We start from the raw sequence: 16,067 nt of genomic DNA on the forward strand, positions 1-16,067 counted from the left end.
GAGGTACATGGACCTAGAGTCTGTCATACAGAGTGAAGTAAGTCAGAAAGAGAAAAACAAATACCATATGCCAACACATATATATGGAATCTAAAAAAAAAAAAAAAGGTCAGAAGAACCTAGGGGCAAGACGAGAATAAAGATGCAGACCTACTAGAGAATGGACTTGAGGATATGGGGAGGGGGAAGGGTAAGCTGAGACAAAGTGAGAGAGTGGCATGGACATATAAACACTGCCAAATGTAAAGTAGATAGCTAGTGGGAAGCAGCCACATAGCACAGGGAGATCAACTTGGTGCTTTGTGACCACCTAGAGGGGTGGGATAAGGAGGGTGGGAGGGAGGGAGATGCAAGAGGGAAGAGATATGGGGACATATGTATATGTATAACTGATTCAATTTGTTATAAAGCAGAAACTAACACACTATTGTAAAGCAATTATACTCCAAAAAAGATGTTAAAAATAAATAAATAAAATTAAAAAAAAAAAGAGATAACTGAGGTGACCACCTAGAGGGGTGGTATAGGGAGGGTGGGAGGGAGACGCAAGAGGGAGGAGATATGGGGATGTATGTATATGTATATCTGATTCACTTTGTTATAAAGCAGAAACTAACACACCAATGTAAAGCAATTATACTGCAATAAAGATGTTTTAAAAAAAAAAAAAAGAATGTGGCCTTAACCTATTTAAGTTGGCTAAGAAGGTAGTTTGAAGTGATATCTTTAGCTTTTCATAATCTTCAACAGTCATTGTCTCCAAGATCATTCCAAACAAGAATTAGTAAAGAGAAAAAATTCTTAAGAGAATGTGGCTTTATTCTCAAGTTTTAAACAATATATAGTCACTGTCTTCAGCAATATAATTCTTGTCTTTTGAAAGATAATGGAAGTAATTAAATACGGATATAAAGATATAGATATAAGTATTGATATAGGTACAGCCATATAGCAGATCCTGAATTTTTAAATTCATAAACATGTGTATTTCAATAGAAGTATCATAATATCAAAAAAAGGTGGAGAAGAACTTTATCTTCATCTGCAATCTCACAGGTGCATTAATTAGAAATCAAGCTGGGGAACTATAAATAGTGCAGAATACCATCTGTTTAAAACTCTAGACTGTGACTGGGAAATTTACAGTTTTAAATGGAATAGCTCTTAATTCTTTTGCTTTAGAGGATAATTCAAATTAATCATTTGCATTTACACCCCCATTTGAAAATTGCAGGAATTAAACTTTTTCTCTTTTTAATTTCCCAGGAGTGAGTTTTGCCTGGATTTTGAAACCAGAGTTACAAATATGATGACAAATTATAGCAAAAAAATTTTGTTTCTAGCTTATCAGAAAAATTAATAGCAGTTAAGGTTAATACACCCTGCTTGTCCCATGAGATTTCTTCCTTATGAGTTTCCTAACATTCAACACTGGGAAACGGAAACTAAAAACTACCCACTAGAAACTCTTTACATCACTAGTTTCTTAGAGTCCCTCTCATTCTAGGGCATAGGTGAACAACAATACTACTCTCTCTATGTATTCTGCATTTTTGCTTTGTTTTGATTTTTAGTATTTATGACCTCAACACTTGAAAAAAATAATTATATGAGTATCCCTTAAGCCCTCTCTTTCCTACTTTCAATTCCAACTATGACATAAAGGTAAATGGATTGCCCAGGGCCTCCATTCAATCCTTCCCTCCCTTTCTCCTTGATCCTAATCTTTCTCCTCCCTTCCAAGAAGGAGATTCACTGAGGGGGATTCTACCATCTTCCTTGAAACTTCTGGAATAAAGTAAGGAATTCAAATTGTTTAAACGTTCTCCCACATGTAGTTTAAAAATTCCATGTTGTACGTCATTTGAAAATGCTTTCTTAATGTTTAATATGCTGAATTAAAGATATAAGGAGTATGAGTTTTGAATCAGATGTGGATTTGCATCCAGCTCCTCTACTTTTTCACCGTGTGACTCTGGTGAGTTACTTGTGCTTGCTGGCAGTTTTCTCTTCTACACAACAACTGTGTCTTACTGACTTAACTGTGTCTCCTCTGTATCATGGGGGCTGCCTAACTGTCCCTGAGAGGGCTGTGCTGCTCTGACGAGTAGCACTAATTGAAATCGTCATGACCTGAAAGGCTATCGAGATTTTAGAGACACTGCTATGCCGCATGTCCCTAAACTCAGTGCAGTTCTAGTTAATGTGTTTCCTTCTCTTTTCTCATGACCATCTCTGCCTCTGTTCACAGATGCCCACTTCTTCCTACTCTCTATCTCTGCTAAACTACAACTCAGACATTTTAATGGCATGGTAGATCTTTGATCTACATCTGACTGTAGCACCTTTAAGAGTGCTGGCAATTTTGAATTAGCCATTAACCTCTTTTTCCCCTTCCTCTCCTCTCCCCAGGACCTAATCTGAACTCATACCCTTTTACGTCCAGTTAACACCTATAAGCAGTTGCCAGCTTATTCTATTTTTCATATATTCTCCCCACCCTACCCAATTTTTAAATAATTGTACTATTTCTACACTGTCAGAACATATCACATTGCCATTACTGTCTCTTCCATCATTTAGAATTAGATCCAAGGTAAATATACACATAATGCTCACCATCAGTCCTTTTATCAATGTCTTTACAGTCATATTGGTGTCTAAAGCTTGTTCTTTAATAGATTCCTCAAGAAGAAATATTCCTTGGATTTTTTGATTGCTTGTTTGTTCGTTGGTGGTTTTGTTTCTTTGTTTTATTTTGTTTTGCTTTTGCCTGTCATCTTTATAATTGAAAGTCAGCTTGGCTGGATATAAAATCCTTGGCTCACATTTTCTTTATTTGATTACTTTAAATATCATTGTCTTCTGACAAGGTGTTGCTGTTGAAAAGTTTGATCATAAAAGTTTCCTTGTAAATGACTCCTTATCTACTATAAAATAGATGGCTAATAGGGACCTACTGTGTAGCACAGGGAACTCTGCTCAGTGCTCTGTAGTAGCCTATATGAGAGGAGAGTCTGGAAAAGAGTGGATATATGCATGTGTATGGCTGATTCACTTTGCTGTGCACCTGGAACTAAAACAACATTGTGAATCAACTATATACTCCAGTAAAAATTAGTTTAAAAAAATAAATGACTCATTGTCTATTTTATTTTTCTTAGATGCTCAAAGAATATTTTTAAAGTCATCCTGGGTCAACTTTCCCAGGTGCATCGTAGCCCATTTTAAAATGTATACTTTTTATTTTAAGTTTTCCTGATTATCATTTTTAGCATTTCTTCTGTTCCATTGTTTTAGCTTTCTTCCTGAAAGATACATATTATATGTCTCTTGGATCATCTTTACCTCTTTTCTATATCTATGATTTTCTCTTAATTGTTTCTTCATTTCCTCTGATTTTTAAAATTTTGCTCTTTTCCAACTTGTATTTCTATTAAGGCATTCTCTTTTCTTATTTATTCACTTCTGTGTTGCTTGTAGTGTAGTCTTTTCCTCTGAAATATTTTAATCTTTTACTTCTAAATTCTTTCCTGAATTCTACCATATCTCTTTTCAAATCATTCTGTTCTCCAAACACCTCATGTCTGAGTTTTACAAACTGTGATTTATGTTGCTCTTTATAATTTCCATGATTTTGTTAATTTCAAAAAAAAAAAAAAAATTTTTTAAATTATGTTAATTTTAAGCCCATTTTTGGAACATTAGGCTATAGGTTTCACCTGTTTTGTGGGCATGTCTTTCTGGCACGCATCCATTGTCCACAGGAAGTCAGTCTGATATTAATTATTTTTTTCATGAGACTGTATGGGATTCAACTGTTTTCTTTTCTGCTGGTCATTTCTAAGTGAAATGAGAGAACTAGGATAATTCTTCTAGCTTCATGGCTCTCATGCTCCTGCTTCAGTTGTGTTCAAAAAGTGATAAAAGAAAATAGTCCTATATTTCCTGAGATCTGCCTACTCTGTATCTTTTCCCCTCTTCCTTTTTATTTGGAACTTCTCTTTCCTTTGAACCTTTGTTTTTGTTTTTGTTCAACTCAACCTGGATTCTACTCCCGGCAGCCTTTTCTCAGAGCAGGATTTTATCCTACCAGGGAGCTTCAATTTATAACTTTCCAGAGTTTATAGAGCCCAGAACACTTCAATGTTCTGTCCCCTTGCACCCACCAGTAAATTGAAGTCTGTACAATCCATCCCCTCCCACCCTAGTTTCACATACTGTCCTCTGATGGCCCACTTCTCTCTCTGGTACCATGGGTCACTTTGGTAGGTTCCCTGTTCTTTGGTCATCAAGTGGGCCCACTACTTTCTCTCACGATGCCGACATCACACAGGTCTTGAAATTGTTGATGTTTGGTCCCATTCACATTTGGGATTTTGTAAGGGTCTCTTGTCACATAATCACGGGATTTTAATCTTTGCCATTTTAATTGCTCTGTCTTTTATGAGGGGTTTCAGGAAGATTCAAAAACTACATCTTCTCCTGAAGCATGTTTGCTAATGAACTTATTTTAGAGGTGCCATTTCCATTCCAAAAGGCTCTAGCTGAGACCCCATTTAACCCATAAATTAATAGCAGTTACATCGATATGTTCTGGGACAGGATCTATATACCCACTAAAAACAATCTATTATTTATTTCAGTTATCTAACTGAATCAGACTCATAGCACAGTGCAATGTCAATCAGTCATTAAATTAGTGGTAGAATGACTGACTGAAAAAAAAAAATACAGTTGAATGATGACTCCCTAGATATCTAATAGGAACTGAGAATGAAAGATTACCACTCCCACTGTGATTGGTAAGGGATTATTTTGACACCACTAGACAAGAGGAGGTGACAAGGGGGAAATGTCATTAAAGTAATATCTAATAACAAAAATACCTTTATGACAAACTGTCATCTTTACTCACTTTGTCGCAGAAGACCTTGATCTGGCAATAAGCTCTATGAATGGGTTTATTGCTACGATTATTATAACTGTATGTATCAATCTGAATCATCAAAGGAAGTCCTTTCACTCCTTTTTGGGAGGAGAAATCTGTACTCAGGCAATTCACAGTGATGAAAATCTGAGGGAGGAAGAAAGAAAGGAAAAAGTTCACAAGTCACCATAAAAAAGATCTATTTAAAAAAATGCATAAGCCTTAGACTTAAAGTTAAAATATTAAATAAACCTATAAGGACAACTGAAGAATATTTGGATATTCTCACATAAAAACTTATTGAACACATATAACATGATTTATTATATAATTTATAGTTATAAATTTATAAAAATTTTTCTTTTGTAATTAATCTTGAAACAGACAATTTAAATTACTTCTCTTTAACTATATTAGCAAAGTCTTACTTATTTTTCAAACATGCATAAGTTAGCTGGGTAAAACGCTGTCTCCTCAATGTATTAAAGCTGTCACTTCTAATAATTATATCAATTTCTCTAATCTCTGACCTGTGAGATAAAAAAAAAAAGAAAGCTACACAACACCTTCCTTTGCACCTTATTGCACTGAAACATAGTTATTTGTTTACACATCTGTCTTTCCTATTTGTATGAGAGTATGAGATTTGAGACAATTTCTTATTATTTTTGTATTACTGGTACTTAACGTGGTGCCTGGCAGAGAATAAGCATTCAATAAACATCTGATGAATGAGGTCAACGAGTTTATCTAGAAAGCCCACTAGATTGGGAGTCAAAAGTCCCAGGTTTTAGTCCCAACTCTAACATTAAGCAGACTTCAGGCAAGTCACTTCTTGTCTTTGGTTTTCAATTTTCCCTTTAAATCATTTTTAAATCCCTCCCTGAAGAACAGAATATAAATACTAAGATACTTTCATGTTAGTGAAAAAGTAAAAGAAGGGCTGGCAGAGGTAAGACATGGAACAGGAGGAAGGGCAGGTAGTAAAGTCACCAGCGTCCTCATCTTACATCATGAGATATCAAGAAAGACAACAAAAATGACATGAATCCGAAAAAATGGAAACTCAAGCAAATAATTAAAGATTATAGCACTGCCCAACAGAACTAAAAATAATAATTTTATTATGAAATATTGGCAGTAATAGAAGGAGAAGTACAAACGACTAAATTTATCCTCCTTTTCTATAGTGTGTAGATGTCAATATATACCATTTAAAGTTGATTTATCACAGACTAGGTATATGAGGACAGCACCTAGATTTATGTGGTAACTACATGAATAGTAAGAGGCAGTCTTTGGGAAAAAACAGGCATACTATATTATATCCTTGATACTACTTCCATTTAATACCATATGTATTACTTGTATTTAACAGAAAACTTTAAACTCACTGTTTTAAAATTGTACAGTTATTTATCCTGAAAACCATTTCATTGGATGTATTATCTGACTCTTGTTTTATTTCATCCCCTTGGAAGTTTTATTCACCTTCAAACCCTTGACCTGAAGCCTTTCAACACCCCAGAGAAGAACCCTGCAGAAAGCAAAGAGCCACTGCCATGAGCCGCATTTTAAAGGCCATTCAAATTTTTGACCTAATTCATTTTAAGTCCTATGCCTGTAGACCTTTGGTAATTTATACAACCAGATCTCTCATTTTTAGTGCTATATCTACGTAAAGATCATTTTAATCATTTAATTTTTGAGCCCCTTACTTGGCGACGAGAAACACATTAGCAAGGCACCACATCAATAGCAGTCAAGGCCAGATACAGGTTTCAGTGACATGCTAATCACAACAACTGTGGACATCATGCCACAGGATCTCACTTCTCCAGCTGCATCTGAAAATGAGTGCCTAAAGATGATCTAACATCGAATATGGTCATTTTATTTATTCATTTCTTTTATTCATTGACTCATTCATTCTTTCTATAAATATCAACACAAGTCCACAGTAGGTCAAACTCAATATTAGAAACTGGGGATACAGAAGAAAGTAGATCCCAGCCTCATGAAGCTGATAGTCCAAGGGGAAGCCCAATGAGTAATCCAGCAATGACCAACACAAGGTGGTCAGGGCTCCCCTGAGAGAAATGAGTACAGAGGCCATGAGAACACAGAACAGAGCACTGAACATGGAGGATGCAAGCGAAATACAAAACCCACAGAGACACTGGGCTAAGACCAGGGATTCCATAAATATCTGTTTATTATTTAGGAATGGTAAAGACAAAGAGTAACTACAGACGCAAATGTCAAATGATTTAGGAGAGCTGAGTGATGAAGACCACTCAGAAAGAATACGCCGTGCCTGTTTCTCCTACCGAACTTCCAGGGTAAAAGTAGACAGAAAATGCTGTCTACTGCTCCTGGAGATGCCCTAACAGCAGAGAACATTCATTCATGCCACAAATATTTTTAAGTATCTACCACGTCCCTGAGACTGTGCTGGTTACTAGCACAGATGCACCAATTATGGTCCCTGCAATCACAGAAGTTGGAGGCTAGATGGGAAAGAAAGACAACACGATGGTGCTCTAAAGGTTACAATAACTTCATCAAACCCCGATCATTAGGTCAAAAGATAAACGCATACTTTTCCGGGAACACTTGACTTCTTTTACTGTTATTGTCATTATTGACAATGGGGTTATCTTGGCCAGAAGCTATAAATAAATACAGCTTTATGTCAGCAAATCAAATGATCACTCTGGGGTCAAATGACGTGGTTGTTCCTACCGAGGGCTACGTATTTCATGGAGAAATCTTCCTGTTGGTGGGTGTAATCCACAGGGTCCTCAGCCAGACTGGTTTTTTCCCTCACCCTCATAAAGCCTGCCTAGTCCTGCAGCAGCCAGAAGAGAAAAGTGTTCTGCATTTCCTAAGCTAATAGGATTCATGGTTGGGCTTACTGATATATCCATACATCACTCACAGCGGACATACACTCAGACAGGCAGGAAGCAATATTAACTGTGGCCTTGTCAGCTCCAAGTCTCAATTAAGAAAGCTTAGCTGATGGAACATGTATTTTTATAAGGGCCACTTGAGTAGGACAGATCCATTGAAATAATAGATGCTTACTGGCGATATCCTACAATACATACACGAAATCCTCCTTGGAGGAGTTGTAACGATCAGCCATCCAGTAGACAAGGTCTTAAAGGTGAAATGAGCTACAACACACTGGACTCTACCACTAGGAGACACTTAGACTTAGGTCCTCTTAATGGAGAAAGGTCCTCAGAAGAAGATCCAGTGGGCCTTCTTTGATTCATGGCATCCTGATTCCATAAGAAGTAAACAACACGAGAATCTGCCTTCTCTGCTACACTGTGTTGCCAGCTCCCAGAGTTATCCTAACAAGCAGGGATTTTATAATAGGGTTGGCACTGCTTTCTTCTTGCCTGGCTGTCTGACCCAATAGCAAAGCACAGTCTATGTGCCTGATGATATCAATCACAGTTTCGCTGTGCTGCACTTAAAACCTGAATGGTTGAACTTTAACTGCAATTGTGGGGGTTGGGAAGGCATGCAAGGACATTAACTAAAACCTCGGCTTGGGACTGATAAGCATTAATTTGTTTCATCTTGCAAACCCAACCATGTCTGAGCTCTATACCCAGCAGGCAAATGTGACAACAAATTTCTTGGAAGTTTATCTACAAAGCACTGTTTGTAAATGTGTATTACAGAAACTTAGGGAGAAGGTATGCTTTCCCTCACCAATGTTCATCCAAATGTCGAGCACAGAAAGTTCTTTTTAACTTTAGTAGAAGCCCTAATTATGTAAAGAAATGCTATGAACAATTGGTCTGCCAACCAAGAGTCATGAATGTTATTTTCCTATAATTCTTACAGCACATAATTTATTTTTTAGAAAAATTTTAATTGAATCAGGTGTATCCAGGCAGATAATAGATACAATTTTAATTTTGTCATTGGTTCAAAGATTGATTCAGATGGAAAGAGCATTTGTAAAGGTACCAAGACCTTTCCAGAAATAGAGGCAGTCTCATGAAAACTGATAATTTTTAATAAAATCATTTTTTGACACATGAATTGCAATTCCCATTTTGTAGTTCCTACACAAGAAAAGTGACTTTACCCAGGTTATAATACCTCTCAGTTGTGCATTATGTGTGTAGTAAGATTTATTAAAATAAATACAGATTAATGGGCTTTAGAATTGCTGCATTAACTTGATTATTAACTCCCAAGATTTTTCTGAGAGCTTGCCATTAAAATAAATAGGCCAATCTTGATTTACAAAGCAATTTGGGATTTAAAAAATCATAAGGTCCATGATTTGATGGAAATTGTTTATTTTCCTCTTTAAACAATTGTAATTTTTATTTTCAAGAAGATCCTCTGATTAGAGACTAAGAAAGCTACTTATTTCCTAAGGTTGAGACTCTTAAGAGCTCTTTTACAAGAAATTGCACACACATTAGCCTCCAAATTACAGACATGGCATATAGCAAGAAATCAGCATTTTCACTGTAAAATGCAAACAATATATTAATATGTTAAGTGTGCTCTTGCCAGTTTCCATACTCTATTTTCTTTCTGGTTCTTAGAATTATTAAAGACCTTATAGATGGTTTGCTCACATTTCAGCATTTTTTCCCGTTCATATGATTGCATTTGGTACAAATGCAAAGCTAAATTGAGACAGAAAGATAAACTAAAAGTAAATAATATTAACATATGAAACCTCAGTCTTGGGCAATTATTCATTTCCTCCATGTGTTAATTCATCAAATATTTATCAAATATCTTCTCTCTGTGCCTGGCATCATGCTACGAGGTGGGACACAAGAATGCTGAGATTCCCTGCCCTCAGAGAGTTTGCGATTTTGTTGAGGATCTAAGAAACTCCTAGATTTCCTGACACCTCCATTATATAAATATAGCTCCTTTAGGGAATGATTTAAAACCTGAGAATAGATTTCTTCATTTTCTCCTACAGATACTGTGGGTATGCACAGATGCACTTTTGGCTTACTCACATATTCTACCACACATTTTCCATATTCCTTTAGTACTCAATATTCTCCATTGCCAGAATACGCCAAGCTTGTTCCCCGTTGCCAGTCTTTGCTATGTGCTGTGCCCTCTACCTCCAAGGCTGCCCCAGGATCATCAGTGCCCACTCCTTCTTCTCATTCAGGTTTTAGTCCAATGTCAACTCTTCAGCAATCCCCACCTTGGCCATCTAGAGTTGTCTTCCTCCCCCTTCTCCCACCTCTGCCCATGACGAGTAGCACACCCTACCACGCTGCTCTTTTCTGGTTGCTTCATAGTACTGAACATCATTTGGATTTATCTTGTTTCTCTGTTTAGTGCGTAATTATCTGTCTGCTCCATGCGACTCTAAACCCATAAGAGGAGGGCCCTTGTCTGCCTCAAGCTCACTCTACTCCCAGTGCCAGGCCCATGGGAGATACTCAACAAATATCTGTCCAACGAAGTAAGAGAAAATTTCTTCTCTAAATACACATTTCCCTCTTTATCCATGTTCTTGCTTTCATAAGCAAAACATTCTAAGAGTCAGGATTGCTCTGTGTAGCTGAAGTTGTCAAGATAATACAGCAGGGGCTTCCCTGGTGACGTAGTGGTTGGGAATCCGCCTGCGAATGCGGGGGACATGGGTTCGAGCCCTGGTTCAGGAGGATCCCATATGCTGCGGAGCAGCTAGGCCCATGCGCCACAACTGTTGAGCCTGCGCTCTCAGCCCGCGAGCCACAACTACTGAGCCCACGTGCTGCAACTACTGAAGCCCGCGTGCCTAGAGCCCGTGTTCCGCAACAAGAGAAGCCAGTGCAGTGAGAAGCCTGTGCACTGCAACGAAGAGTAGCCCCCGCTCGCCGCAACTAGAGAAAAGCCCACGCACAGCAACGAAGACCCAATGCAGCCAAAAATAAATAAATAAAATAAATTTATTTTTAAAAAAAAGATAATACAGCAGAGTTAGCTGCTCTGACCACATTTATCCTCAAAAAAATGTTATCTATCTGTATATCAACAAACACAAGTCAAGCACCAATTATAGAATCAGTATGAATGTATGTATGTACATATGCATGTATGTATTGATACGTGTATATATGCTACTGAAGATGCTATATACAGATGCTACAGGAGATATAGGAATCTATGGTAGGGCCCTGCCCTCAAGGAAGAGGGGAGATATAACATCTCTCAATACACTGGTGGAATGTATAGAAGTAGGAATTAAGTTGAATATCTCAGGTTGTACATACTGTAAGAACTTGAAAAAAAGGAGAGAGCTCAACAAGGGAAGATTTCCTATAGGTGTCCTGAGCTAGAAAAAAGAGAGATGGAGGAGAAGAAAGTGCATGCTGGCTCTCAAAAGAGGGACGAGACCAGCCTAGTGGGAGGTTCAGAGGGAGCCTGAATAAAAGGCAGTTGGGGAGAGAAGAGGCCAACCAAGATGCTTGTATCACTGTGATCAAGTCACGAACACTTGACGAGGTCAAGGGTGTATCACTGAGGCCAAGGGCAGATAGAACTGTGGCCCCAGTATCCAACATCCAAGTTACCAAGAGGACAGAGTGAGGACTAAGAAAAGACCCTCAGGATCAGAAGTAGAGGGTCTGCGCCCCTTCTGGAGGCCAGACTCCTGGAGGGAAGGACAGGAAGCTAGATTGCTGGGGCGAGGGATCCAGGACACCAAGGTGGAGAGGGAGCACCTCAGCGGGGGAGTCTGGCAGAGGCAGGAGGCTGGGCAGGAACACGGGCAGCGGGGCCACGCAGAGGTGTTCTTCCAGGATGGACAAGGTGTTCACACAGCAAGAGAGGATGAATGTAAGGCTACGGGAGGAGGCTCTGTGGGAGCTAAGAGCCTCGGAAGCAGGGATTAAATGGGATCAACTCACAGGAGAAGTTTTGTAAGAGGAAAGAGCTTTCTATGAAGCTGGAGGGCGAAATGAGAGGAAAGGACAGCAAGAAAAAAGAAAAGGTACAGGAGACTCAAAATTATGTCCCTGGTGCAAACCCTGACACTATGGCCTTGGACTAATTGAACCTTTCTGGGCCTCATTTGTCTCATCTTTTAAATAGGTATAGCTATCCCTAGCTTGCTACTGTGACACTTTAAAATGAGATCACGTTTTTAAACTGTAAAGTGCTATGAAAATCTGCGGCAGCTTCCTGTGACCACCACGATCTCCATCTTCTCAGATACCTGGTCACCCAGCCAGCCCTACTCTCTGACTCCAAGCTCCTCCTCACCCTCACGGCACAGTCCACAAAGCCCCATACATATTACCTCCCCAACTGTCCCACCAGGCTCGCTTCCTCAGCGGCCCCCTGGCCCCCAGTTCAAGCTCTCCTTCTGACCAGACTACTCTAAGAGCTTCCTGTCCGGACTCTCTCTCAAGGCATTTTGTGATGTTCTCCCCAAATGATTCCAAAGTAGATTAGTTATATTCACAGAACTCGAATAGAGAGATATCTTATGAAGGTGAATTGATTTTTAAAACATAAAATCTATCTCTGTGGGACACTTTTAAGGGGTAGTGTCATAGGCTTTGGTGGGGAGAGAGCAAGTGCGAACTCTCTCGGGCAGAGCCTTCATTGCTCTGCCAATGGCCAGTCTCTGCCACTCAGCTCTGTCACCTGAACAGGTCTTGTGAAACAGCACCTCAGGACAAGGAAAAATTTGGACATTGTGTAACAATGGGTTGGCCTGTTTCATAAATAATGAGCTCTCAGTCAGAGTAAGAATTTACGCAGAGACTGAAAGAGCCACTCACTCAAATTTCTGATCATTTGTTATTATTTTAAACCCTTTCTGTTCATGTTTAATACTTAAAACTTGTTTTGAGTTTGTAATATCTGAATCCAGCACAAAGTTCAAAAGGGCAAACATGGAAACTACACCCCCTCCCCCACCAGCATTGTTCCCCAACCAACAGTTTCTTGAGTATCCTTCACACTTTCTTGTGCATCCTTCTAGAAACAAGCTATGCAAATTCATATCCTTTTCTTTTCTATACAAATGGTAGCACAGTAAACACACAGTTCTGCAGCCTGCTTTCTCCATTTGACAAGATATTTTGAAGACAGCTCTTTCTTTTTCTTTTTGAAAAGAACCACGATTATGGAATAACAATTTCTTTAACATGAGGCTGTTTCTAGTCTTTTCATCTTGTAAACAATGCTGCAATGCATGCTTTCAACATGAGCACATATAAATTACCGGCCGTAAGTAAAGGCCATGTCACCCACTATTTTGAATCTGACTTTGGACTTCACTGTTCTACTGAGATTGCTTTCTTCCAGGTCAGCCTTCTCAGTAGCGTCCTTATAAGCAGGGGTCTGCAACCAGGAGGCCCTGTTACAACATGTTAAGACTCTGCCCCTTTGGAGTTTCCAGTTCAGTAGGTCTGAGGTAGGAGGTCCCAGCATCTGCGTTTCTAACAATTTCCCAAGTTGCTGCTGCTGCTGTTTGTAGAGGCTCAGGCTGTGAGAAACCACTGCCTACAACACCCACTGCACTGGCCACTTCCTCCTCTCCCCAATCCTTCTGTCCTCTCCTTCCCGACCACCCTTTCCTTCTCTGGTTCCTCTTCCTCCACCTCCCCTAAATGGGTGGGTCTAAAGTTCCCACCTTAACCCTCTTTCGCCCACCCTCCAATTCTCTCCGCGGCATCTCACCCCTTCTCCTGGCGTCTCTCGTCCCCTCCTTACAGCCCACTCGAAATTCTCTCCCGAGCTCCACCACCCCCAGCTCTTCTTCTGCAGTCAGTCTCTGCACCTTTGAGCGCCCCGTCCTTCCACCTGGCTCCCCTTTCCAACCCACACTCGTCTAAATTCCACCCGACCCTGAAGACATAACTCCCGTGCCACACCCTCCCTCGAATCTTCCCTGATCCCACAGAACGGCGCCCTCTCTACTGTGCGGAAGTCTTTAGTAGAGAAGTGTGTGTGTGTGTGTGTATGTGTGTGAGAGAGAGAGAGAGAAGGGAAAGCAAATCTGGCAAGAGACTAACAATGAGTCAATCTAGGTGAAGGGTATGTGGTAAGAACTGTATTATTCTTTCAACTTTTCATTTGCAATTTTTTACATAAGAAATTGGGAAAAATGTTTTAAATAGAAAACTTAATAGAAATGTTTTATAAAAATAAAAACAAATTAAAAAATGAACTTATTTACAAAACTGAAATAGACTCACAGACATGAAAAACCAACTTATGGTTACCAAAGGGGATGGCAGGGCGGGGGCGGGGTGGGGGGCAGGGGAGGGATGAATTAGGAGTTTGGGATTAATATATACACGCTACTAGATATAAAATAGATAACCAACAAGGACCTACTGTATAACACAGGGAATTATATATCTTCTAATAACCTATAATGGAAAAGAATCTGAAAAAAAAAAATATATATATATATATATAACTGAATCACTTTGCTGTACACCTGAAACTAACACAACATTGTAAATCAACTATACTTCAATTTTAAAAATGGTTTAAAAAAATAAAGTTACCAAAAAGCTCCTGGCTACTAATCTAGTAGGTGGATGCTTATTTGTGCTCAAGAAAATAAATCTTTTTATTTTGTGATTAAAAAAAAAATAAAAAACAGGGCTATCTCCCTTTCCAGAACTCTCCTGGCCCTTTAATTCTGTTTTCATCAGAGTCTTTGTCACTTTCTTCCTCATGTTACAGTCATTTACAGATACGTCTGAGTTCTCGGCCCAGCCAAAACGTCCTCTGAGAGCAGCAGACACTCTGCTTGGCTGGTGTGTCTGTAAATTCCCACTGCCTGGCCCAGCACGTGATGTGCAGCAGGCAAGCTGCTTGGAGGGGACGACTGTACCTTTGCCACAGATAACAGAGAAGATACTATGACTACGTCCTCCCAAGGCAAAAAGGTACCATGGAAAGAGCACATGCTTCAGACAGACATTACCAGGGTGGGAATCCCAGCTCTCTGCTGTGCATTCATTGTGTAAGCTCCTTGGACTTCAACCTCTTCATTATTTAAATGAAAAATGATATCCACTTAAAGTATGAATATCGCATAAGGTATATAAAGCACCTGGCAGAGTGCCTGGTATATGGTAATCACTGAATAAATACTAGCCATGGTGTACACACACACACACACACACACACACACACACACACACACGTCAGTCTATGAAATCCAAGTATGCGATCTCGGTCTCTGCATACACACAGCAGTTGATACATGTGAGTTACAGAGCCCTTGGGAGACTTCAGGCCAGAAACCATGGATACTCCACATTCTAACAAAAGATCAAGCCGTAGATAGCTTGGATGAGATGGTTTCCAAAGATTATTCCTTCTATATATGAATTAACTCCAGCTTTATAGCTTTTCCTGCCATCCATTACCTTATAAAACTGGAACAAAGGCGTGGCTTTAAGTTCAATACCGAAGACTCCAGCAAATGTTTACCTTTCCCTTTTAAAGCTTCCTTCACCCACACCACGCCCCAGCAAACGCATAAAAATGCCATTTGCCCTGCTTTGCAGTGTGTATCTCAACCTTTCAAGACCCCTCCCAGGAGCCTTCCCCACCCCTTCTTTACTCTGGAGAGCATGGAAGATGCCCTATAATATTCTCTATTCTGCCATATGATGACCTGCTGAAACCTGGGCTCTATTTAGTCAGAACATTAGGATATAACTTCTTCTTTATCAGTAATATCCATCAACTCCACTGCACCCTGGACTGTCTTGTAAGCAGAAAGAGGGCTCCCTGGACTGCGGATGGGAGGTGGAGGTCAGGGAAACAAACTAGGTCATGAACCCACGGGGCACTCAGGAGTATGGCTTCCTTTGGCCGGTCCTTTGGGTTCTCTTTTCATCTTGAAAATCAATATTTACACATATCCCCTTCTCCCTGGTGTCCAGCACTGGAGTTTGGCAGAAAGAGAATACAGTCCATTTAGAAGCATCCCCTTGGAAGGCATGATTCGTCAAGACTAGCGAAACTGTAACTTTCTAAAGCACTTTGCTTGACACACAGTGGAGCTCCATAAAAACTGATTAAATCTTTTAGACCAAAAAGAAATGTTGAGAGAGAGAGAAAAGGAAGGAGGGTGAGATAAATTTGGGACAATTTTAAT

The 16,067-nt window shown here is 39.5% G+C and overlaps 1 protein-coding gene across 4 annotated transcripts in view; it reads right to left on the reverse strand.

Annotated features, from left to right (window-relative positions):
* GRHL2 (grainyhead like transcription factor 2) overlaps positions 1 to 16,067 on the reverse strand; it is a 141,128-nt gene that overhangs the window by 38,276 nt on the left and 86,785 nt on the right. For all 4 annotated transcript variants that reach the window (XM_082364331.1, XM_082364329.1, XM_082364328.1 and 1 more), the window contains exon 9: positions 4,919 to 5,077. In XM_082364331.1, the coding sequence (XP_082220457.1) occupies positions 4,919 to 5,077 (159 nt within the window). The remainder of the gene's footprint in view (positions 1 to 4,918; positions 5,078 to 16,067) is intronic.

Source organism: Balaenoptera borealis, assembly GCF_965194805.1.
Source record: "Balaenoptera borealis genome assembly, chromosome: 17".
Taxonomy (NCBI): Eukaryota; Metazoa; Chordata; class Mammalia; order Artiodactyla; family Balaenopteridae; genus Balaenoptera; species Balaenoptera borealis.